The sequence below is a fragment of the Ovis canadensis genome, chromosome 3 (genome assembly GCF_042477335.2).
Source record: "Ovis canadensis isolate MfBH-ARS-UI-01 breed Bighorn chromosome 3, ARS-UI_OviCan_v2, whole genome shotgun sequence".
NCBI classification, from domain to species: domain Eukaryota; kingdom Metazoa; phylum Chordata; class Mammalia; order Artiodactyla; family Bovidae; genus Ovis; species Ovis canadensis.
The window spans coordinates 102,754,118-102,777,300 of NC_091247.1; the positions used below are offsets into that span (position 1 = coordinate 102,754,118).

Sequence of the window (23,183 nt, forward strand, 5' to 3'; positions counted from 1 at the left end):
TCTTAACCACTGGACTGCCAGAGAAGACCCCAGGGGCTTCAGTTGTTCCAGATCAAAGAAAACTGCTTTTTGCTTACAATTCTGTTCTTCCGAGGTCAGGCTGATTAAGGATCACTACTCAGACCAGCGCATCCTTCTCAGAGTAAAGGGGGAGAAGATGGTCAGGGCAGCTACTGACCTCCTCAGTAAAGGAATTCTCACATCCACCCATCCTCCTGCAGATTGAGATCTGCAATAAACAGGCACAGCGAGCACAGATGGGTCAAAGGCCCTCTTGTATAACTAGGGTTCCCAGATAGTTAAGAAAACCAACACCATGAATGACTTAGTGACTCACAGAGCAAGCAGACTGTAATATTAAGACATATTTTCAGAGGGATTAGAGGTGACAGCTCATAAGTGACTATTTATAAAAGGATCGGTTAGACATCTTTGTGTTTTTATTTTGACATTTGTGTTTTAGTTTTCCATATTGTAAGGATAGTTATAGCTGAAGATCAAATTAGTGATCAGAAAGATGGAGCTGGCTGTGGAGTTCTTCTGGAATGCAACAGAAAGGATACAAAGAGTTCAGACAAACATTCTGACATTTATCTAATAGGAATATGAGAAAGAGAACAAAGAGAGTGAGGGGGAGAAATAATCAAGTAAATAGTAGAAGAAAATTTCTTTGATTGAAGAAACACACACATCTTTAGATGAAGGACTCACTGCTGGGCAAGGAGGTTGAAAAAAGACCCTCCACAGGTTACCTATCAGCATGGCATTACTGATTGGTAGAGGACAGTGGGTAATTCTTTAAATATTTGCTGAAGTTAAAAGGGGAAATGGGGAGACTCCTCTCGCAGTCCAGTGGCTCAGACTCTGTGCTCCCAGTGCAGGCAGCCTGGGTTAGAGCTAGATCCCACATGCCTCAACTAAGGGTTAGCATGCCACAGCGAAAGGCTGTGGCAAACGCAGGCTGCAACCAAGACCCAGAGCAGCCAAAAAACAAAAACAAAAAAAATCCACGCACTTGTGTGAGTTTTGGTACACAAAATCAGATGTGATTCCTAGTCTTGTGATCCTCATTCTGCTAAAGGAAGAATGCTTTAGTCAAGTAATCAATTATATCAACAGTTGTACAGTTAAACAATGTTAATGATGTGAAGGATGATTTGAGAATGAATAGAAAGAGTATTAAAGAGTTTAGTCTTGAAAACTACATTTGACCTGAGATCAGAGGAATAGGTCGTTTACTGGTAAAGATGGGTGAGTTAGTTTCCTGTTGCTGTGGAGCACCTTACCACAAGCTTGGTGACTTGAGACCACACAAATTTATTATCTTATAGTCCGGGAGGTCAGAAGTCCTAAAATCAGTGTGTCAACAGGAGTGTGTTTCCTTTGGAAGCTCTGGAGGAAAGTCCTTTTCTTTGCCTTTTCCAGCTTCTAGAGACACCTTCATTTTTTAGTGTGTGGGCCCTTTTATCTTCAGAGCATAGCATCTTCAGATTTCCCCCGGATCTGACCCTTTAGCTTCATTGCCACACCTTAGAGCAGCACAGATCGTTGGGATATGCCAGTACCTAAGCTAAAAACTGTTCGTTAGGGTTTTCACAGTTTTCTTGGCAGCTCGGTCGTGTAGTCTTTTCCCACAGATCTAACTGGTAGTTCTGTGAGTAAAGGAAACCACACAGTTGCTCTACGATGCGTTTCCAATGAGTCATTTAGTTTTTAACAAAGATAAACTGAGTAATTGAAGAAATGCCAAATTAAGGTTGTTCTTGATTTTTAAAGGAAGTAAGTACTCAATTGAAAACTTGCTGGAAAATTGAAGAAAACTGATACAACTGTTGATATCTCTGTCAATTTATAAACTCCATGAGGCAGTGGCCTTAGCTATCTTATGACTGTGTTTTATTTTATTTTTTTAGACGTTTTATTTTGTATTTCAGTTCAGTTCAGTCGCTCAGTCATGTCCGACTCTGTGACCCCATGGACTGCAGCAGGCCAGGCCTCTCTGTCCATCACCAACTGCCGGAGTTTACTCAAACTCATGTCCATTGAGTCAGTGATGTTATCCAACCATCTCATCTTCTGTCATCCCCTTCTCTGCCGGCCTTCAGTCTTTCCCAGCATCAGGGTCTTTTCAAATGAGTCAGCTCTTCTCATCAGATGGCCAAAATATTGGAGTTTCAGCTTCAACAACAGTCCTTCCAATGACCACCCAGAACTGATCTCCTTTAGGATGGACTGGTTGGATCTCCTTGCAATCCAAGGGACTCTCAAGAGTCTTCTCCAGCACCATAGTTTAACAGCATCAATTCTTCGGCAGTCAGCTTTCTTTATAGTCCAACTCTCACATCTGTGCATGGCTACTGGAAAAATCATAGCCTTGACTAGATGGACCTTTGTTGGCAAAGTAATGTCTCTGCTTTTTAATATGCTGTCTAGGTTGGTCATAGCTTTTCTTCCAAGGAGCAAACATCTTTTAATTTCATGGCTGCAGTCACCATCTGCAGTGATTTTGGAGCCCAAAAAGATAAAGTCTGACATTGTTTTCACTGTTTCTCCATCTGTTTGCCATGAAGTGATGGGACCGAATGCCATGATTTTTGTTTTCTGAATGTTGAACTTCAAGCCAGCTTTTTCACTCTCCTCTTTCACTTTCATCAAGAGACTCTTTAGTTCTTCTTCACTTTCTGCCATAAGGGTGGTGTCATCTGCATATCTGAGATTATTGATATTTCTCCCGGCAATCTTGATTCCAGATTGTGCTTCTTCCAGCCCAGTGTTTCTCATGATGTACTCTGCATAGAAGTTAAATAAGCAGGGTGACAATATACAGCCTTGACGTACTCCTTTTCCTATTTGGAACCAGTCTGTTGTTCCATGTCCAGTTCTAACTGTTGCTTTCTGACCTGCAAACAGGTTTCTCAAGAGGCAGGTCAGGTGCTCTGGTATGCCCATCTCTTTCAGAACTTTCCACAATTTGTTGTGATCCACACAGTCAAAGGCTTTGGCATAGTCAATAAAGCAGAAGTAGATATTTTGCTGACACTCTCTTGCTTTTTCCATGATCCAGTGGATGTTGACAATTTGATCTCTGGTTCCCCTGCCTTTTCTAAAACCAACTTGAACAGCTGGAAGTTCACGGTTCACATATTGTTGAAGCCTGGCTTGGGAGAATTTTGAGCATTACTTTACTAGCGCGTGAGATGAGTGCAATTGTGTGGTAGTTTGAGCATTCTTTGGCACTGCCTTTCTTAGGGATTGGAATGAAAACTGATCTTTTCCAGTCCTGTGGCCACTGCTGAGTTTCCCAGATTTGCTGGCATATTGAGTGCAGCACTTTGACAGCATCATATTTCAGGATTTGAAATAGCTCAACTGGAATTCCATCACCTCCACTAGCTTTGTTCGTAGTAATGCTTCCTAATGCCCACTTGACTTCACATTCCAGGATGTCTGGCTCTAGGTGACTGATCACACCATCGTGATTATCTGGGTCATGAAGATCTTTTTTGTACAGTTCTTCTGTGTATTCTTGCCACCTCTTCTTAATATCTTCTGCTTCTGTTAGGTCCCTACCATTTCTGTCCTTTATTGAGCCCATCTTTGCATGAAATGTTCCCTTGGTATCTCTGATTTTCTTGAAGAGATCTCTAGTCTTTCCCATTTTGTTGTTTTCCTTGATCTCTTTGCATTGATTGGTGAGGAAGGCTTTCTTATCTCTCCTTGATAGTCTTTGGAACTCTGCATTCCAGTGGGTATATCTTGCCTTTTCTCCTTTGCTTTGCTTTTCTCTTCTCTTCTTTTCACAGCTATTTGTAAGGCCTCCTCAGACAGCCATTTTGCTTTTTTTGCATTTCTTTTTGTTGGGGATGGTTTTGCTCCCTGTCTCCTGTACAATATCATGAACCTCCGTCCATAGGTCATCAGGCACTCTGTCTGTCAGATCTAGTCCCTTAAATCTATTTCTCAGTTGCACTGTATAATCATAAGGGATTTGATTTAGGTCATACCTGAATGGTCTAGTGGTTTTCCCTACTTTCTTCAATTTCAGTCTGAATTTGGCAATAAGGAGTTCATGATCTGAGCCACAGTCAGCTCCCAGTCTTGTTTTTGCTGATTGTATAGAGCTTCTCCATCTTTGGCTGCAAAGAATATAATCAATCTGATGTCAGTGTTGACCATCCGGTGATGTCCATGTGTAGAGTCTTCCCTTGTGTTGTGGGAGGAGGATGTTTGCTATGACCACTGTGTTCTATTGGCAAAACTCTGTTAACCTTTGCCCTGCTTCATTCTCTATTCCAAGGCCAAATTTGCCTGTTACTCCAGGTATCTCTTGACTTCCTACTTTTGCATTCCAGTCCCCTATAATGAAAAGGACATCTGTTTTGGGTGTTAGTTCTAGAAGGTCTTGTAGGTCTTCATAGAATCATTCAACTTCAGCTTCTTCAGCGTTACTGGTTGGGGCATAGACTTGGATTACTGTGGTATTGAGTGTTTTGCCTTGGAGATGAACAGAGACCATTCTGTCGTTTTTGAGATTGCATCCCAGTACTGCATTTTGTGATGGCTACTCCAAGCACTCTTGTGATGGCTACTCCATTTCTTCTGAGGGATTCCTGCCCACAGTAGTAGATATAATGGTCAGTGTTATGTGGCAGCCTGGATGGGAGGGGATTTGGGGGGAAAATGGATACATATGTCTGTATTGCTGAGTCCCTTAGCTGTTAACTTGAAACTATCACAACATTGTTAATTGGCTATACCAAAATACTGTTCATGGGGTTCTCAAGGCAAGAATACTGAAGTAGTTAAATTCACCCATTCCAGTCCATTTTAAGTTGCTGATTCCTAAAATGCTGACATTCACCCTTGCCATCCCCTGTTTGACCACTTACAGTTTGCCCTGATGCCCACCCCTGACATCCAGGCTCCTGCACAGCATTGCTCTCCACAGCGTCGGACCTGCTCCCACACCAGCCGCGTCCGCAGCTGCGTGGTGCTTTTGCTTTGGCTCCATCTTTGGCTCAGCCTTGTTTAACTCAATGAAACTATGAGCCATGCCATGTAGGGCCACCCAAGACGGATGGGTCATGGTGGAGAGTTCTGAGAAAATGTGGTCCACTGGAGAAGGAGATGGCAAACCACTTGAGTATTCTTGCCTTGAGAACTCATGAACAGTATTTTGTATTTGAGTATAGCCAATTAACAATGTTGTGATAGTTTCAGGTGAACAGCAAAGGGACTCGGCGATACAGACATATATGTATCCATTTCCCCCCAAACTCGCCTCCCATCCAGTCTGCCACATAACACTGAGCAGAGTTCCCTGTACTATACAGTAGGCCCTTGTTGCTTATCCATTTTAAATATCGCAGTGTGCACATGTCCATCCCAAACTCCCTCTCTCTCCTTCCCATCCTTCTCCCCAGCAACCATGAGTTGTTTCTCTGAGAGTTTCTTTCTATGTTGTAAGTTACAACTGTGGTTTCAGATTGCCTGGTACATTACAGATGTGTTACAGATGCACAGTTCATACTTGAATGGGAAATATTGGACGGTGAATCAATGGAACAGAGTGCCTAGTCCAGCCCTTGGGCTCTGTTTCTGTTTGGCTACTCGATTCACCTTGCTCCTTACGTCAGGATGACGTGTGTGCTTAGTTGCGTCCCACTCCTTGTGACTCCATGGACTCTAGCCCACCAGGCTCCTCTTGTTCATGGGATTCTCCAGGCAAGAATACTGGAGTGGGTAGCCATTCCCTTCTCCAGGAGATCTTTCCATCCCAGGGATTGAAACCAAGTCTCCTGAGTCACAGGAGGATTCTTTACCGTCTGAACCATGAGGGAAGCCCCCACTAGGAGGATGATACGGCCTTATTGTTCATGTTCCTGACGTTTTTCTTCCAAACTCTGACCCCTTAGAATACTTTCATTTTTACCTTGTAAACCGTAGGAGAAGAATTGTAGCAAACAGGACAGGCTGGGTTATGTGGTGGTAACTAACAACTCCCCAAATTTAATTAATTGAAGGTTTATTTATTTCTGCTCAAAGTACATGTTCATTAGGGTTAGCAGGGGATTCATGCATCACTGACCACTCAGGATCCAGACTGATGGAGCAGTTGCCATGTTAAATGTTATTGGCTGCTCTGTTGAGCAGAAAAGATTTCACACTACAGTTCCAGGTACCCAGGACCTGAGTTACACATGGTGGTGACTCATTGTTACTAGTCATGTCCTCTCCCCCCAAGTTCCCCAGCCACTCAGCTGGTGCTAGTGGTGAAGAACCCTCCTGCCAATGCAAGAGACATAAGAGGCATGGGTTGGATCCTTGGGTTGGGAAGAGCCCCTGGAGGAGGGTACGATACTCCAGTATTCTTGCCTGGAGAATCCCATGGACAGAGGAGCCTGGTGGGCTACAGTCTGTGGTCCTGTCCATTGAGTTGGTGATGCTGTCTAACCATCTCATCCTCTGCTGCCCCCTTCTCCTTTTGCCTTCATTCTTTCCCAGCATAAGGGTCTTTTCCAATGAACTGGCTCTTCACATCAAGATTATTAAAAATTATTTATCTTTTTCCATCCTCTAGAATGTGTTCAGTAAGAAAGGTCCCTTAAAGGCAAGGACCTTATCTATGTTGTTCACTCTTATATCTCTAACACCTAGAATAATGCCTTGCGTTTGATGTGTTCAGTATGTGTGTTCAAAACAAATATAGCGCATCCTTTTTTGAGTCCTTGAAAACTCTTCAGCCCAGAATGAGAGAGGGGATTATGATATTCACACTTGGGGGTTTCCCTTAAGCTATTTGGACCTTAGTATTCTGAACTGCACAATCCTGGTAGTAAAATCATGGATCCATAATCTTTAAGCCCCCTTCTAGCTTTAGAAGTCTATGACCTCTAAGTATTGGGTTGGCCAAAAAGTTCATTTGGGTTATGGAAAAAGCTGATGTTTTGTAGCACAGTATCTCCAGTAAATTGTTACATTATTCAAACTTCATTTAAAATTTTGCCAGCTACTTCTCCACTGATATATAACACTTAGGATACTAAGACTTTGATAGATGTTATTTTTAAAAACATTGTGAAATACTGTAATATATGTGTTCCTAAATATTACTGTGCTATGCAGAATTGTGTCATAAAATGCTAAAAATGGGGTTAGGATCACAATACTCAAAAACACTGTCAGTTGCACATGAAGAAAAGATAAGCTAATAAAAGCAGTGGCACAATGTCGCACATGTTCAATGAAGAAGTGCATAAACACTACAAGAAATAGATATTCCATCAATACCTTGTGAAAAAGACTTGAGGTTTGCTTGTTAAAGTAGGCTTCAGAGGGACTGCAGCTTGGAAGGTTTTTGTGAAGTGATGCAAAGTGGGTGGACTGAAATCTGGTGGAAAGTTGTAGCACCAGAAATAGACGGGTGTGGTTCTCAGCGTGCAGTGAAGTGAGACAGCTGTGCATTATTTTTACCCGGCTTGGTTCACTCTTCTGAACTCGGTCCAAATGGGTACAGTTTTCTGTGCTCACCTAGTAAGTGTTTGTCCCAGGGGGAAATTGCATACAAGCCAACATAAAATTCACATCACGCTCAAATTGTTCTCTAGTGTATTCATCATGTCGGGAGAATGCTTCAAAACAAGCATTATGGTAGACCGGACTGTAATTTGAAGACTTAAAGTTGCACAAATAGTATGCAGTTTCCGCATTACCTCACTTGGTTTCTGTAAATATTCACACCTTAGGTAGCTGTCATATAATAACCAGGAAATTAGCATTAATGCTGTTAACCTTGGCTCTTACTCAGATTCCGTCATTTTATTACTGTTGTTGCTGTTATTCTGTTCCAGGATCTAACTCAGGATCCTGTATTTCATGTACTTGTCAGGTCCCCTTAGTCTTCTCCAGTCAAGGACAGTTCCTCATCCTTTCTTTCCTGGTCTTGGTGGAGTATCCTGAGTTTGTATCTGTCTGACATTTCTTCATGGTTAGATTGAGGTTATGAATTTGGAAAAAAGCCACAGAAGGGCTGTTGTGTCCTCCTTAGGGCGCCTCATACATAACATGTGAGACATTAATTTTTAGGATGTGTTTAATATTTCTAAGTTTTAGTTGTATAATAAAATCTGTTGTTTACACTTTACTGTCCATTTTTACTGTGTGGTTTAATGTCTTTCATCTTTATCAGTTCTTTGACATTATTGCTTTTCTTATGAAGAAGCCATATGGAAAAGAATTACTGTGTAATAGGTATACCTCGTATCTTTGATTATTTTTCTTTCTGAAATGTAGTATATTTTGATCACCCAATTCTTTCTATCAATTTGAGAGGGTACAATTTTGAAATAGTGGAGTTTTTCTGCATTGTCTTTGTGACATCTTTTAATATAATTACTATCATTTTTTTGTTTCAGTTTCAATAGTAATGGGAATTCCCACAGTGAAGAGAGAAGTTAAATCTTACCTCATAGAAACTCTTCATTCCCTTATTGATAATCTGTATCCTGAAGAGAAGTTGGACTGTGTTATAGTAGTCTTCATAGGAGAGGTAATTATTTGTTATATATGTATATTTACCACATATAATCTGTAAGAATTGAGACCATGCTTTGAATATGCTCTTATAAACTTTCTGTATAAAATGTGATGAGCAGCAGCAAAGGTTAGGTGGTCTATTCCATCTGACAGGTAAATATAAACCTAACTTGCAATGTGTGCATCCACTTCCTTTCTGTATTCACAATCCAGGAATGGTAACATCTGTCGTCAGTTGGATGGGATTATAAATATAGGTCCTTTACAAACGAGTCTCCATTTTTAGCTCCAGGACCTGAACTTGGAGGTTTGCATTGATGTCTTTTGGGAGCTTTGAAACCTGAGAAAGGTTTCGCCGAGGCCGGGCTTTCTATCATTTCTATCCTCTCTACCCCTTCTCTGTACTCCCAGGGTGCAGCCACATTTTTATAAACCTGTGGCTGATTCATGTTGATGCTTGGTACAAGCCACCACAGTACTGGAAAGCAATTGTCCTTCATTTATAAACAAATAAATTTTAAAAAGTCAAAAAATGAGAAGTCAAACATCATGTTAATGATAAATACTCTATTTATTTTAGTCTCCTCAAAAGATATGGGGAAAGAGTAAATCTGAGGAAGAAGCACCCTGGAATAAAAATTTCCTTAATTATTATATAGAATTTCAGAACATAAGATTTTATAACTTCATCTGATTCTGGCCACTGATTCCCAACTTTTCAATGTCTCCTATCTCTTTTTAAATGAAAATGTTCTTGTTTATATATAAAGAATAAACACATGTATAATGTTCAAAACATTACAGAAATGTATATTGAAAAATTGCCTGTAGTTCCTCCATATAGATATAACTACTGTCACTATTTTGAAATACATATATCTTGAGGTATGAAATATGAAATACAGATATCTTAAATTTTCCCCTGGCTGTATACATATATATAAATGGAATTGTTCTGTATATTTCTTAGTATCATGGACATTTTCCCAAGCGAAAACAGATAGCTATCACACCATCATTGTTATGGCTTCAAAACATTCCACTGAATGGTTTTTAACATTCTTGATGTAATTTCTGATTGACAGATTTAGACCGTTTCACACCTTTGCTATTTTCACACTGTACTGAACATGACTATAAATAAATGGTTGTGCACTTGGCTGGTACTGATGCAGGATCAATTCCTAACTAACTATCAATTCCTAGCTAATAACTATCAATTCCTAACTAACATGGAATTACTGGGTAGAGTCCACATGCATTAAATGTTCATACCTGGGCAAGACGCCCTGCAGAAGTTGAGCTGCTCATGTCCCTTTTCAGCAGTCTGGGAGAGAGCTTGGTACCCTGTCCCCAGGCTCTGTGAGATAATATTATTATTCTTTAAGTATATTTTGGCTAATTTGATGGGTAATGATAATACATTGCTTTTGTTTAATTTGGATTTGTCTGTTGAATGGGATTAAATGGTTTATATATATTTGGACCATTTGTATTTATAATATTATTATTTTTTAACTTATTTATTTTAATTGGAGGCTAAATGTTTTACAATATTGTGGTGGTTTTTGCCATACACTGACATGAATCAGCCACGGGTGTACATGTGTCCCCCCGTTCTGAACCCCACTCCCACCGCCCTCCCCCTCCCATCCCTCTGGGTTGTCCCAGTGCACCGGCTTTGAGAGCCCTGCTTCATGCATCGAACCTGGACTGGTCATATCTCACATGTGGTAATATACATGTTTCAATGCTGTTCTCTCAAATCATCCCACCCTTGCCTTCTCCCACGGAGTCCAAAAGTCTGTTTTTTTACATCTGTGTCTCTTTTGCTATCTTGTATATAGGGTCATCGTTTCCATCTTTCTAAATTCCATATGTATGTGTTACTATACTGTATTGGTGTTTTTCTTTCTGACTTTCTTTCTTACTCTCTATAATAGACTCCAGTTTCATCCACCTCATTAGAAATGACTCAAATGCGTTCTTTTTTATAGCTGAGTAATCAGGGAAGCCTGGCGTGCTATCGGACACGACTGAGCGACTGAACTGAACTGAATATTCCATTGCATATGTGTACCACAACTTTCTTATCCATTCATCTACGAATGGACATCTAGGTTGCTTCCATGTCCTGGCTGTTGTAAACAGTGCTGCAGTGAACATTGGGGTACACGTGTCTCTTTCATTTCTGGTTTCCTCGGTGTGTATGTCCAGCAGTGGGATTGCTGGGTTGCCTTCCATTTCTCGTTTTTTAAGGAATCTCCACACTGTTCTCCATAGTGGCTGTACTAGTTTGCATTCCCACCAACAGTGTAAGAGACTTCCCTTTTCTCCACACCCTCTCCAGCATTTATTGTCTGTAGACTTTTCGATAGTAGCCATTCTGGCCGATGTGAGATGGTTCCTCATTGTGGTTTGATTTGCAGTTCTCTGATAATGAGTGATGTTGAGTAGCCTTAGCTCATTTTCATTTGTAAGTTTTGATTTATAAGAAATTTTCATATAAATGAACTCTGACTGTTTAATGAACTCTTGTCCAGTTTTCTTTTTGCATGAGCTTTGTCTATGATGTTTTTGTCTGTTATAGAAATTTTACATTTTACTTAATCAAATTTGTCAATCACATATTGTATATCAGTAGAAATTTGTACAACCTCTTTAGAAAGCAGTTTGTCAATCGCTGTTAAAATGTCAGGTCTCCTCTGTGAGCTAACATCCTGCTTCTAAAAATTGATCCAGTACATTTTGAGTATTTAAATATATTCTAGCACATGACACATTCATACAGCTCTTAATGTGCATTGACAAAATGAATAGAGAAAATGGTCTCGTGAAATAGACTGGGAACCATTTTTTAAAATTAATTCTTATTGACGTCTCACTGCTTTACAATGTTGTGTTAGTTTCTGCTGTGCAGTAAAGTGAGTCAGTTTTATATATGTGTATATATTTATATATCTCCCCTCTTTTTTAGATTTTCTTAGACTTGAAACTGTTAGTAGCAGATATCTTGAGAACGGGGATTATGGGAAGATACCACTTTATATTCCATGTAGTTTTGTAAAATTAAAACTGAAGAAATTGCTATTTCTTTGTTTTTGACTGTGCTGGGTCTTTGTTGCCGTGTGGGAGCTTTCTCGAGTTGTGGTGCCTGGGCTTCCCATTGCAGTAGCTTGTCTTGTTGGGGAGCATGGGCTCCAGGGCGTGTGGGCTCAGTAGTGTGAGGACAGCTTGGTTGCTCCACGGCATGTGGGATCTTCCTGGACCAAGGATCAAGTCTGTGTCCCCTGCACTGGCAGGTGGATTCTTACGCACTGTATTGCCAGGGAAGACCTAAGATTAGAACTTTTTTGCAATGAGCTTGTATTGATTTTTATCAGGAAAAAAAGCCTTAAAATTTAAAAACTATAGAATAAAAAACTATCCTTATTCATTTGAAAAATTGTACTCAGCTTATAGACAGAGATAAACGCTTGCTGTTTTTCAGTTGCTCAGTCGTGTCCAGCTCTTTGTGACCCCATGGATTGCAGCACACTAGGCTTTCCTGTCCTTCACTGTCTCCAGGAATTTGCTCAAGTTCATGTTCATTGAGTTGGTGATGCCATCCAGCCATCTTATCCTCTGTCTCCCCCATCTCCTGCCTCAGTGTTTCCCAGCAGCAGGGTCTTTTCCAGTGAGTCAGTTCCTTGCATCAAGTGACCAAAATATTGGAGCTTCAGCTTCAGAATAAGTTCTTCCAATGAATATTCGGGGTTGAGTTCCTTTAGGATTGACTGGTTTGATCTCCTTGCAATCCAAGGGACTCTCAAGAGTCCTCTCCAGCACCACAGTTTGAAAGCATCAATACTTTGGCACTCAGCTTTCTTTCTGGTCTACCTTTCACATCTGTACATGACTACTGGAAAAACATAGCTTTGATTGTATGGACCTTCATTTGCAAAATGATGTCTCTGCTTTTTAATGTGCTGTCTAGGTTTGTTATAGCTTTTGAACACTCTGAAGATTCAGTACCCTTTTGCTGTAGCTGTTTGTCTGATCACTAAGATATAATAATGCTCAGTTTGGAGTCCCATGACCTGTGTTCAGGGTCTGGATTCTGCCACTGGAGCAGGTAGTTTTTTTGGTCAGCCTCAGTTTCTTCATCTTTAAAAGGAGAATAATGCCTTTGAGGTCAACACTGTTGCAGGGACGTGCACTGAGATCACACTTTGGGGACATACTATAACACCAGGCAAGTCCCAGTATAAAATTATTAATTGCCACATTTGGTTCAACATTGATGAAGAGTTTTCACCTAGGTGTCTGGTAGCCTGGGACTCATTTAATGCTATTCCCAGATGCGTGTTCTGTGACTCTGACCATGATCTTCGTGTAGGAGGGTTCCTAATCTAGATCTCTAGCTGCTTCTTGAGCCTCTGCTTTCAACTGCTGCCTTGATAGCATTGTTTGAAGTATTTTATGGGCAACTCTTAATCTGTCCATAACTAAATTAATCTGGTTTCTCCACACTGCCTCTCTCCCAGGTTTCTGGTCTGTTTATTAAAGGTTCTTTACATCATAGTGTGGGCTGCCCTTGTGGCTCAGCTGGCAAAGAATCCACCTGCAATGCAGACCTAGGTTCGATCCCTGGGTTGGGAAGATCCCCTGGAGAAGGGAAAGGCTACCCACTGCCGTATTCTGGCCTGGAGAATTCCATGGACTGTGTAGTCCATGGGGTTGCAAAGAGTCAGACCCAACTGAGTGCCTTTCGCTGCCGCTTGACATCATAGTGTTGGCAGGGCTGGGCTGTAGTCATTCCGCTGTCAGTTTCTGACATGGACCTTGGATGCTCCTGATCCCCTTTGTGCTATTCCTCACCCTAAACGTTGCTTCTTCCTTTTCCTTCCTTATTCCTCCTTCGGCTCCCAGCTCATCCCTTGCCCTCCCATTTGAAATTAACCTAGAGTAAATTGGCCAAAGAGAATTTGTGTTTTGCTCACATTTTCAGCTTTTATAAAAGTATGAATTACCATGGGTCTCCTTTAACATGTGAGGAGAAAATTAGAAATGAAAAAACACGACAAGAACACACATAGACAGTGAAGGAGGTCGTGTCTCTTCATCCTTGTTGGACTTTCTGCTCTTTGTGTTTTTTCCTTGAAGTGGGGAACCGGAAGATGCCCCTTGGGGAAGAAAGGAGAGTCAGAAAAGTAATCATTTGCTGTGTCTCTATTTCTTTGTCCCTCTCTGATGATTTTTCCTTAAATGTCCATTGGTTTAACTTGATGAGACATTTACAGAAAATTCAAGGTTTTGAACAGTTGGCTGTTGGGGCATTACTGAGAGCTCACTAACTGCACTCTGAAATTGCAGGAGGAGTGGAGAGGAGTGAATTCCACGTGCTCTGAAGGATCTGTGATGCCAACCAAGGGTGGTATTCCTATTTTAAGATTGCATCATTCTTGTGCTTCCTTTTACTTAGAAGATAATTCTTATTTTTGTATCTCAATGATCCTTGGTTGTCTGTATGCCTCTTTATTTTTATGTATATATTTTATTATTAATTTATAATATTTCCTATTTCATAGTCATTTCTATAATATTTTTTCTGTCACCATCATTTCTGACAGAATATTTTCCTACAGTATATGCTGAATTTTAGCAAAAATTATTTTTTTATGCTATTCTCTTATCTTTGGAGAATTCCCCATGTAATGAATCTTGTTGAAAGAAAGTGTCTTCCTCCTACTATGGAAAACTGAAAAATGCCAGATATTTGCTTGATCCGTTCAGTCATGTGACCTAAGCTCAGCCATGTGGCTATTCCTTTCCCAGATTTTGCATGGAGCTTCAGTTTTTTCAGATGACGTGGAAAACCCCTCCGAAACAGGCAGATTGCTCGGAGTAAGACAGGAATTTATTAAGGTGGCTGGATACAGGATCAGTTTATACTTCTAAATGCCAATAGCAAAAAATTGGAAAATGCATTTAGCAGTATTTTTCTAAAGAAGCAGAGATCGTGGACAGTGCATTCTGGTGATGGGCAGTGGTGGTATTGGGGTCTCCAGGGACTACAGGGGCAGAGTCAGAGCACCGACTATTGATGGATGGGGAGGACTTGAAAGCTTTGGCATTGTGACTATTCTGTGATTTTTGGCTCTGGCCCCGCTTTATTTCTGCTGCCTTCCTAGCCTGGTTCCTCAAGCTCACTGGAGGTTCTGTGAATTCTAACCAGTAATCTTCAGTAAACTGTTTTTCTAATTGTTCTACCTGAGTCAATTTCTGTTGGTTCCAACTAAGATCCTGTTTGCCTATAAACAATCTGAAAACCATATTTAATTTTTAAGTTCCTAAACAATAGATTTCAAGTTGTGATTCTACAGTGAAATAACAAATTCATCATGTTGGAAAAATACCTAAAAGTAGTCTCTGAAAAGTTGAGTTTAGAGAATTTCTGGCTCTTTGGAGTGTTTAATATTTGGCGTGAGAACAGTTTTGCTTTTTATTCAGTTTCCGGTTTTACTGTTGTATACATCCTAGTTTGTGTTTTGCAGTGAGAGTGCCAGAGACCTTTAGTGTGCTTTCTTTAAATCCTTTGACTTAAATTGAGTTAATAGTGCTAGTTGGTTAGCAGGCCTATGGGCAGGATTTGCAGAGCAGGTAAATTTATAAATGAAAACAAATTGAATAATAACCAGAGAGAATTGATCCAGTTGCTGTGGATTTTTAGTTTTTGTTCTATATTTTATTTGCAAGGGAAAATTATTTGCTACTTAGTTAATTTTTTGGTCAGGTAATAGGATCATATGGTTTAAAAATTATAAATGTGTGTTAGATACCTCAAAAAGTCTCTCCTGTAAGGTTGTTCCCCTTGCCTGTTAGATTTTTTTAAAGCTTTTATATTGGACATTAGCCAATTAACGATGTTGTGATAGTTGCAGGTGGACTGCAGGGGGGCTCAGCCACGCACATACATGTGTCCATTCTCCCCCAAACTCCTCTCCCATCCAGGCTGCCATATAACATTGAGCAGAGTGCCCTGTGCTGTAGCTCCTTGTTGGTGATCCATTTTAGACAAAGCAGCGTGTATGTGTCTCTCCCAGACTCCATGACTATCCCTTCCCGCCTCCATCCCCCCTACCCCACCCCTGGCCACGGTAAGTTCATTCTCTTAAGTCTGTGAGGGTGCTTCTGTTTTGTAAATGCATCCGTCTGTATCATTTCTTTTCAGATTCTGCGCATAAGGGGTGTCGTGTGGTATGTGCCCTTCTCTGCCTGCCTTCCTTCACTCAGCACGATGCTCTGTACGTCCCCCTCGTCTGTTATGGTTGTCTACCCATTCAGAGAGATTTCACGAGTGTAGGCGTGGATGTATTGTTTTTCTCCCTGTTTCTACATAGATGATATAATACTAACAGATTTTCATATTAGAACAGTAGGAGCTACTTAGGTTTCTTGTCAGTTTTGATAAAATGCCTTCCTAGAAAGTGGTTCGTTTTATAAAAGTTTGAAAATTTGCTTTATATAGAGTAGAGCAAAGTACTTGTTCTTTTTGTGATGATTTCACCTTAATTTCTTTGTTTATGAGTTTGTATTTGTATGCTCTTTCCCTTTAATGGGTTAGCTAGTGGATCTGGTTTTATTTATTATCCTCTAAACCATCTTTTAGGTTTATTATTTCTGTTTTTTATTTTCTAAGTTATTAATGTCTGCTTTTAACACTGTTAATTTTTTTGCTTTTGTTTGTTCCATTTTATACTTTGCAAACATCTTGACCCAGATGCTACACTGATTTATTATTTGCTATTTATTATTTCCTGTTGCTAATATAAGAACTAATATCCCATAGGTTCTAGTGTGAAATGTTTCAATTCTTATTAGTCCATGATTTTTAAAATTGAAGTATAGTTTATTTATAGTGTTATAGTTTCAGGTGTACAGCATAGTGATTCAATGTTTCTGCAGATTATCATCCATTTAAAGTTATTATAAATGGCTATGTTCCTTGTATCTATTAATTTCCTACCCCTACCCTGCACCATCTGTGATTTTGGTTTGTGTTTCCTCTTTGACCAAGGAAATGACCAAGAGTTTTCTTAAATTTTCTTGTTGGTAGGGGCTTTTTGTTTTTGCATTGGTTGTTTTGGGGGGAAGTTTCACATTTCATTTTTAAAAACTATTTTGAAATAATCTTCAACTTGTAGGAAAATTGCAGAAGTTATACTGAGTTCCCAGATACCCTGTAGCCGATCTCCCCAAATGTCAGCATCTTACATGGCCATGATGTACGTCTGTGTACATCCTGTGAGTCTATTGGTAGGTACAGCCCAATACCACAGGGTTTATTCTAGCCTCCGAGCTCATTCCTTAGTTTAATCTTTTTCTCCACCGATGAGAAGTTTGGTCCTCATGCTTCACAGTGTATCTACTTACTTGGTGTGTGTGATCAGTTGTGTCCGACTTGCAGCCCCAGGGACTGTATCCCACCAGGCTTCTCTGTCCATGGACCTTTTCAAACAGTACTGGAGCAGGTTGCCATTTCCTACTCCAGGGGATCTTTCCAACCGGGGGATTGAACCCGTGTCCCTTACATCTTCTGCACTGGCACACGGGTTCTTCGCCACTCGCTCCACCTGGGAACCCCATCTACTTACTTGCTTAACCTACTTAAATCTGTTGATTGAAGTTCATTTTCTTGTTTTCCTTAAGAAAGGTTCTTGTGAGGAATTTCTTTTTTTTTCCTGAAGAGGTTATAGTGCTGTTGCTGAAACTAGATGGATGTTATTCCCGCTTTCTTATTTTTTGCTACAAGTAGTCCATAATTAGTCTGATTGCCCAAAAGATTCTTTTTCAATTTTAAAGCCTACATAATTTTGCTATAATATGTCTTGATTTTAACCACTCTGTGTGGATCATTTTTCCTGGCACATGATATATTCTTTAGTTGTATAGAGTCAAGTCTTAATTTCAATAAAGAACTTTTGAATGGTACCTTTTATTATAAAAACTTTAAGACATACAACAAAATTGATAGAATTTTACAGTAAGTACCTATTTACATACTACCTAAACTCTGCTAATGTTTTAGTGTTTGTATTTACCACGTCTCTATTTATCCATCATTATTTGAACCTTGCCCATTAAAAATTTGGATGGTGGTGTTGAGTTTTTCAGAGTTCTTTGTAAATAGTGGATGCCATTCCTTTGTCAAATACGTGATTTTGTGAATGTTTCTCCCAATCTGTGGACGCCCATGCATCTTTTTGCCTTGTCTTAGTGAGCACAACTTTTTCATTTTGATGAAGTTTAATTTGTCAATGTTTTCTGTAACAACTGTTGCTCTCCATGACTTAAGGAACCCTTGCTTCCCCCTAAATCATAAAGATTTTCTTCTCTGAAAAATTCACGCTTCAACTTCTGCTTTAGGTCTGTAGTCATGTTAAAGTTCACTGTTTTTTATATGGATGTCCTTTACTCTTGTACCAGGTATTGAAACACTTTCCTTTCCCCATTGGATTTCTTTGGTGCTTTGATTGAAAAGCCAGTGATCCTATAAGTGTGGGTCTTTTTTTTTGTTTTATTCCATTGATCTGTAGGTTGATCTTATACAAACTCCTCACTATCTTAATGACTATAATATTGAAGTGTTGAGGTCAGGTAAGATTAAGTCCTCCAATTCTCTTCTTTTCAAGATTATTTTAGATACTTTAGGTCTTTTGGATTTCTGTGTATATTTTAGAATCATTCCAGTCATTTCTACTATCTGCAGTTGCTTCACAACAGCTTCAACTGGGTGTGTTTTTCTTTTAAATTAATGAAGAAGTATTTGGTCCTTATTTCTCACCTGTTTTGTGGCTATTGACGTAGTTACTTTTGTTTACAGGTTTTGTTGAAGTTCTTCTTTATTTCTTGTATTTTTCCGTAGTTGCTGTGTTGGTTCCTTCTTTGTGAGTCCTCATTGAAGGAAATGGCTTTTTTCTCTAGACTCCTGATTTATGGGAGGAGGCGGCACAGGCTGGTTGGTGATTTGTTTTAGTTTTTGATCAAAGACCATGCCTTTGTAACTGCCACAGAGTCTGGCTGCTTCCTGCAAATGTAGCTAGCCTTCACGATTCTGCATGTTACCTTGGGTTACTGGAATCAAACGGGGTTCCTTCTGAGTGTGAGGATTTCGGTTGCTAACTTTGGTTTTACTGAAAATGGAGTTTGCAGTCATAACTGTTGCTTAGTGGTGAGCGTGTGTGATGTGCGTGTGGAGTTCCCGTGTGACCTCTGTGTGAATGCTTTAGTCTGTGTTGGCTAGACCCTTCAATGTGCTTTCAGCCGGGAGTTCTGACCAATGCCTCAGGACTTTCTTCCACCCCAAAGCATCTGACAAGTGCAGTTTCCTCAGAAACAGTGGCCATCGCTAGACTTAGCATTTTCTCAAACTTGCGTCATTACCTGTTTGTCATCTTTTTTAATAGAGGCAAAAGAATAGATTTCATTCTAAGTATGCTTTCACTCATTGAACTAGTATTTATTGAAGTACTAAAATGAGGAAGGTACTGGAGGAGATTAAAAAAAAAAACCCATTAGACAGTAGATGGTGCCCTTAACTTGTAGTCTGGAATTACACAAGAATAATTTTTTCTGTACGCTTTTCTTTTTTTGAAAAATTTGTGTTAGTTATATATGCACAAAGCTAAGTGCATTCAAGTTATACATGCACAAGAGTCCAGTCGTTCCTCCAGGTTTATTAGACTAAACAGCAGCCTACTGTCTTCATTCTTCCTGCCCCACCCTTTTCCCTTCCCTTCTGTTCCCCATCTCCTCCCTCTCTGAGGTCTCCAGCTCACTGGCCATCAGGGAAAGTAGAAATACTTCTTGTGATGCTGTTCAGTTGCTTATCATTTTTGATCTTTTCAAAGAACTGACTCTTAGTTTTCTTGCCTTTATCATTTCTATATTTTCATTTTATTTTTATTTATTTGATTAGTTTTTATTGAAGTATAGTTGAATTATGTTAATGACTGCTATACAGCAAAGTGACTCAATGATACGTATATTATATATTTTTTCACAATCTTTTCCATTACTGAATGTAGTGCTCATGCCTTTTGCAGACTTGCTGATGATCTGTCTAGTTATTAGTTGTTTCTATTCTTGAATTTAAATCACAGGTAACTGTCTTGGTGCTTCCGAAGTATTTTTGACCTGTGATTTTTTTAGCAGCTTGATTTTAAGATGTTGGGCTTCCCAGGTAGCTCAAACAAGTGAAGAATCTGCCTGCAATGTGGGAGACCTGGGTTTAATCCCTGGGTCGGGAAGATCCCCTAGAGAAAGGCATAGCATCCCACTCCATTATTCTTGCCTGGAGAATTCCATCGACAGAGGAGCCTGGTGGGCTAAGTCCATGGGGTCGCTACTAGTTGGACACAACTGAGCGACTTCACTTTCACTTTTCACTTTCATGCATTGGAGAAGGAAATGGCAACCCACTCCAGTGTTCTTGCCTGGAGAATCCCAGGGATGGTGGAGCCTGGTGGGCTGCTGTCTATGGGGTCACACAGAGTTGGACACAACTGAAGCGACTTAGCAGCAGCAGCAGTTATTTACCGAAATAGTGGTGTTAGACGTATCATTGAATGAAGCAAAGCCTCTGCCCAATGAAACTTACATTGTCAAGAAGGACAGATAAAAAAGCAAATACATATCAGTAATATGTTAGATGGTAGTGAATAATATATGTTAGATGGTTCAGTTCAGTTCAGTCGCTCAGTTGTGTCGACTCTTTGTGACCCCATGAATCGCAGCACGCCCAGGCCTCCCTGTCCATCACCAACTCCCGGAGTTCACTCAGACTCACATCCATTGAGTTGGTGATGCCATCCAGCCATCTCATCCTCTATTGTCCCCTTCTCCTCCTGCCCCCAATCCCTCCCAGCATCAGAGTCTTTTCCAATGAGTCAACTCTTCACATGAGATGGCCAAAGTACTAGTGGAGAATAAATCAGAGTGAATAATAAAGGAAGTACCAGGTTGCCAAAGGATGGTTTATGTGAGTGATCAGGACCTTTGGGTAAAGACCTGAAGGGTGCAGCAGCTGAACAGTCCAGGTGGACTCACAGTGTGTGCAAAGGCCCTGAGGTGAGAGCATTGCTTGGCACATTTTGTGAACCAGCAAGGGGAGGCCTGTGTGACTGGAGCAGAGAAGATAAGGGGCTCAGCAAGGGGCAGCAGGTGGAGGAGTCGGTTGGCCCAGATCGCTTTGGACTCTCCAGGCCATCACGAGAATGTGACTTCTACCCTCAGTCAGAGAACTGACAAAAAGTTTTAATTTTTGGTAAAGAGCCACATGACAAACGTTTTAGGCTTTGCAGGACGTTCAATCTCTGCTGCAGCTGCTCAACTCTGCTGTTGTAGCCCCCCAAACAGCCAGAAACAATATGTAAATAAAAGGGTGGGGTTGTGTTCCAGTAAAGTTTTTAGTTTATGAAAACAAAGAGTGGGTCTGTTTTGCAAACTGCTGATGTAAAAAGTCATTTGAGAGCTTCAAGTAGAAAAGATGCCTCACTGGCTTTTTTTTCTTTGAAGGCACTTTTGTTGGTGTTCAGTTGCTCACTCGTGTCTGACTCTTTGCCACCCCATGGACTGCAGCATGCCAGGCTTCCCTGTCCTTTACCATCTCCCAGAGCTTGCTCAAACTCATGTCCATTGAGTCAGTGATGCCATCCAACCATCTCATCCTCTGTCACCCCTCTTCTCCTCTTGCCCTCAGTCTTTCCCAGCATCAGGGTCTTTTCCAATAAATCACTTTAAAATACTTTATTTGGAAATAATTTTAGAATTACAGAAAAGTTGGAAAAGTGATGCAGAATATCCCCTTCACTGCACTGACTAATGTTAATAACTCACGTAGCCACATTTGAATGATTAAGACCAGGAAATTAACATTGACATAATGCTATTAGCCAAACTGTAGACATGATTCAGACTCCATGTTTTTCCACCTAAGGTCATTTGTCTATTCCCGCGTACAAGCCAAAGTATCACATTGCATTTAGCTGTTGTTTCCTTACTTTTCTCCTACCTATGACAGTTCTTCAGTCTTTTCTTGTGTTTCATGAACTCGGAGACTTCATGGGTCGTTCAGTTGCATCCAACTCTTTGTGACCCCATATACTGTAGCACGCCAGGTTGCTCTGTCCTCCACTATCTCCCAGAGTTTGCTCAAATTCATGTTCGTTGAGTCAGTGATGCTACCTAACCAACCATCTCATCCTCGGCTGCCCCCTTCTCCTTCAGTCTTTCCCGGCATCAGGATCTTTTCCAGTGAGTCAGCTCTTCGCATCAGGTGGCCAAAGTATTGGAGCTTCAGCTTCAGCAACAGTCCTTCCAGTGAATATTCAGGGCTGATTTCCTTTAGGTTGACAGCTTGACTATTTCAGAAACTACAAGCTAACTGTGGTACTTGTTACCTTCATTGGTAAGTCTGCAGTTTATCATGAGCCGCCAACCCCATTGTGGCACATGCCTGTCATTTTAATCCTTTTGTCACGTGTACATGCTATCTTTCTGGAATTCTCACTGGGTCCCCACCCAACACACATGCAAGGGCACCATCATTTTCTGTGCAGCAGTCAATCTCCTTTCGGCAAGTCTGTTCTGCACTCTCCAGCTGCTGTCTTCAGATTTCCCTTCCTGCAGCGTGATCTGGAAATGTCTCCAGGCGAAAGTCGGGACAGTCGTGATGCTCAGTTCTCTCTTGGAGAATGCCATCCTGCACAGCCTGCTGGCCACTGTCTGAGAACAACTGGATCATATATTTTGCCCAGCTTTTCAGTTGTTTATTCTTGTTGTTCAGTCACTAAGTCGTGTCTGATTCTTTATGACCCCATGGACTGCAGCACGCCAGGCTTCCCTGCCCTTCACTATCTCCCGGAGTTTGCTCAAAGTCCTGTCCATTGAGTCAGTGATACTATCCAGCATCTCATCCTCTGTTGCCATTTTCTCCTTTTGCCTTCAATCTCTCCCAGAATTAGGGTCTTTTCTAATGAGTCAGCTCTTCATATCAGGTGGCCAAAGCATTGGAGCTTCAGTATCAATCCTTCCAATGACTATTCAGGGTTGATTTCCCTTAAGATTGACTGGTTTGATTTCCCAGACAAGAATACTGGAGTGGGTTGCCAGCTCCTTCTTCAGCTGATCTTCCCAACCCAGGGATTGAACCCACATCTTCAGCATTGGCAGCCAGATTTTTTTTTTTTTAACTACTTAGCCACCGGGGAAGCCCTGTCCATTTGTGATGTCCAGTATCAAATAAGAATTTATTATTGTTATCCTGCATGCCAAGGAGCCAAAAAAAGTGACCTATAACTGGAAGAAAATGTAGCTACTAGGAACAAGGATAGAGGACTTCAGCAAAGCTGTCAACGGAATGATGGAGAGCTGTCAGGAAGCATTTAACAGGAGGCTTCTTGTGTGCTGTTTTGGATCTATCAGGAATTCTCTGTTCCTTATTAATTCCTGAATACTCAGGAATTAAGAGGAGAGGCAAGCCTCTCCCAGGGGCTGAGAAATCCAGGCATTTCCTTCATTAGTTTTTGTATACAGTGATAAGTACCCTCTTCCTTTTTATGAACCATATGGTAAAAGTGATTATTTACAACCCTCTCTCTTTCATA

At 40.6% G+C, this 23,183-nt stretch overlaps 1 protein-coding gene across 8 annotated transcripts in view; it reads left to right on the forward strand.

The window, feature by feature from the left end:
* Positions 1-23,183, forward strand: part of MGAT4A (alpha-1,3-mannosyl-glycoprotein 4-beta-N-acetylglucosaminyltransferase A) — a 116,954-nt gene that overhangs the window by 57,579 nt on the left and 36,192 nt on the right. For all 8 annotated transcript variants that reach the window (XM_069583888.1, XM_069583894.1, XM_069583892.1 and 5 more), the window contains exon 5: positions 8,415-8,548. In XM_069583888.1, coding sequence (XP_069439989.1) covers positions 8,415-8,548 — 134 coding nt within the window. The remainder of the gene's footprint in view (positions 1-8,414; positions 8,549-23,183) is intronic.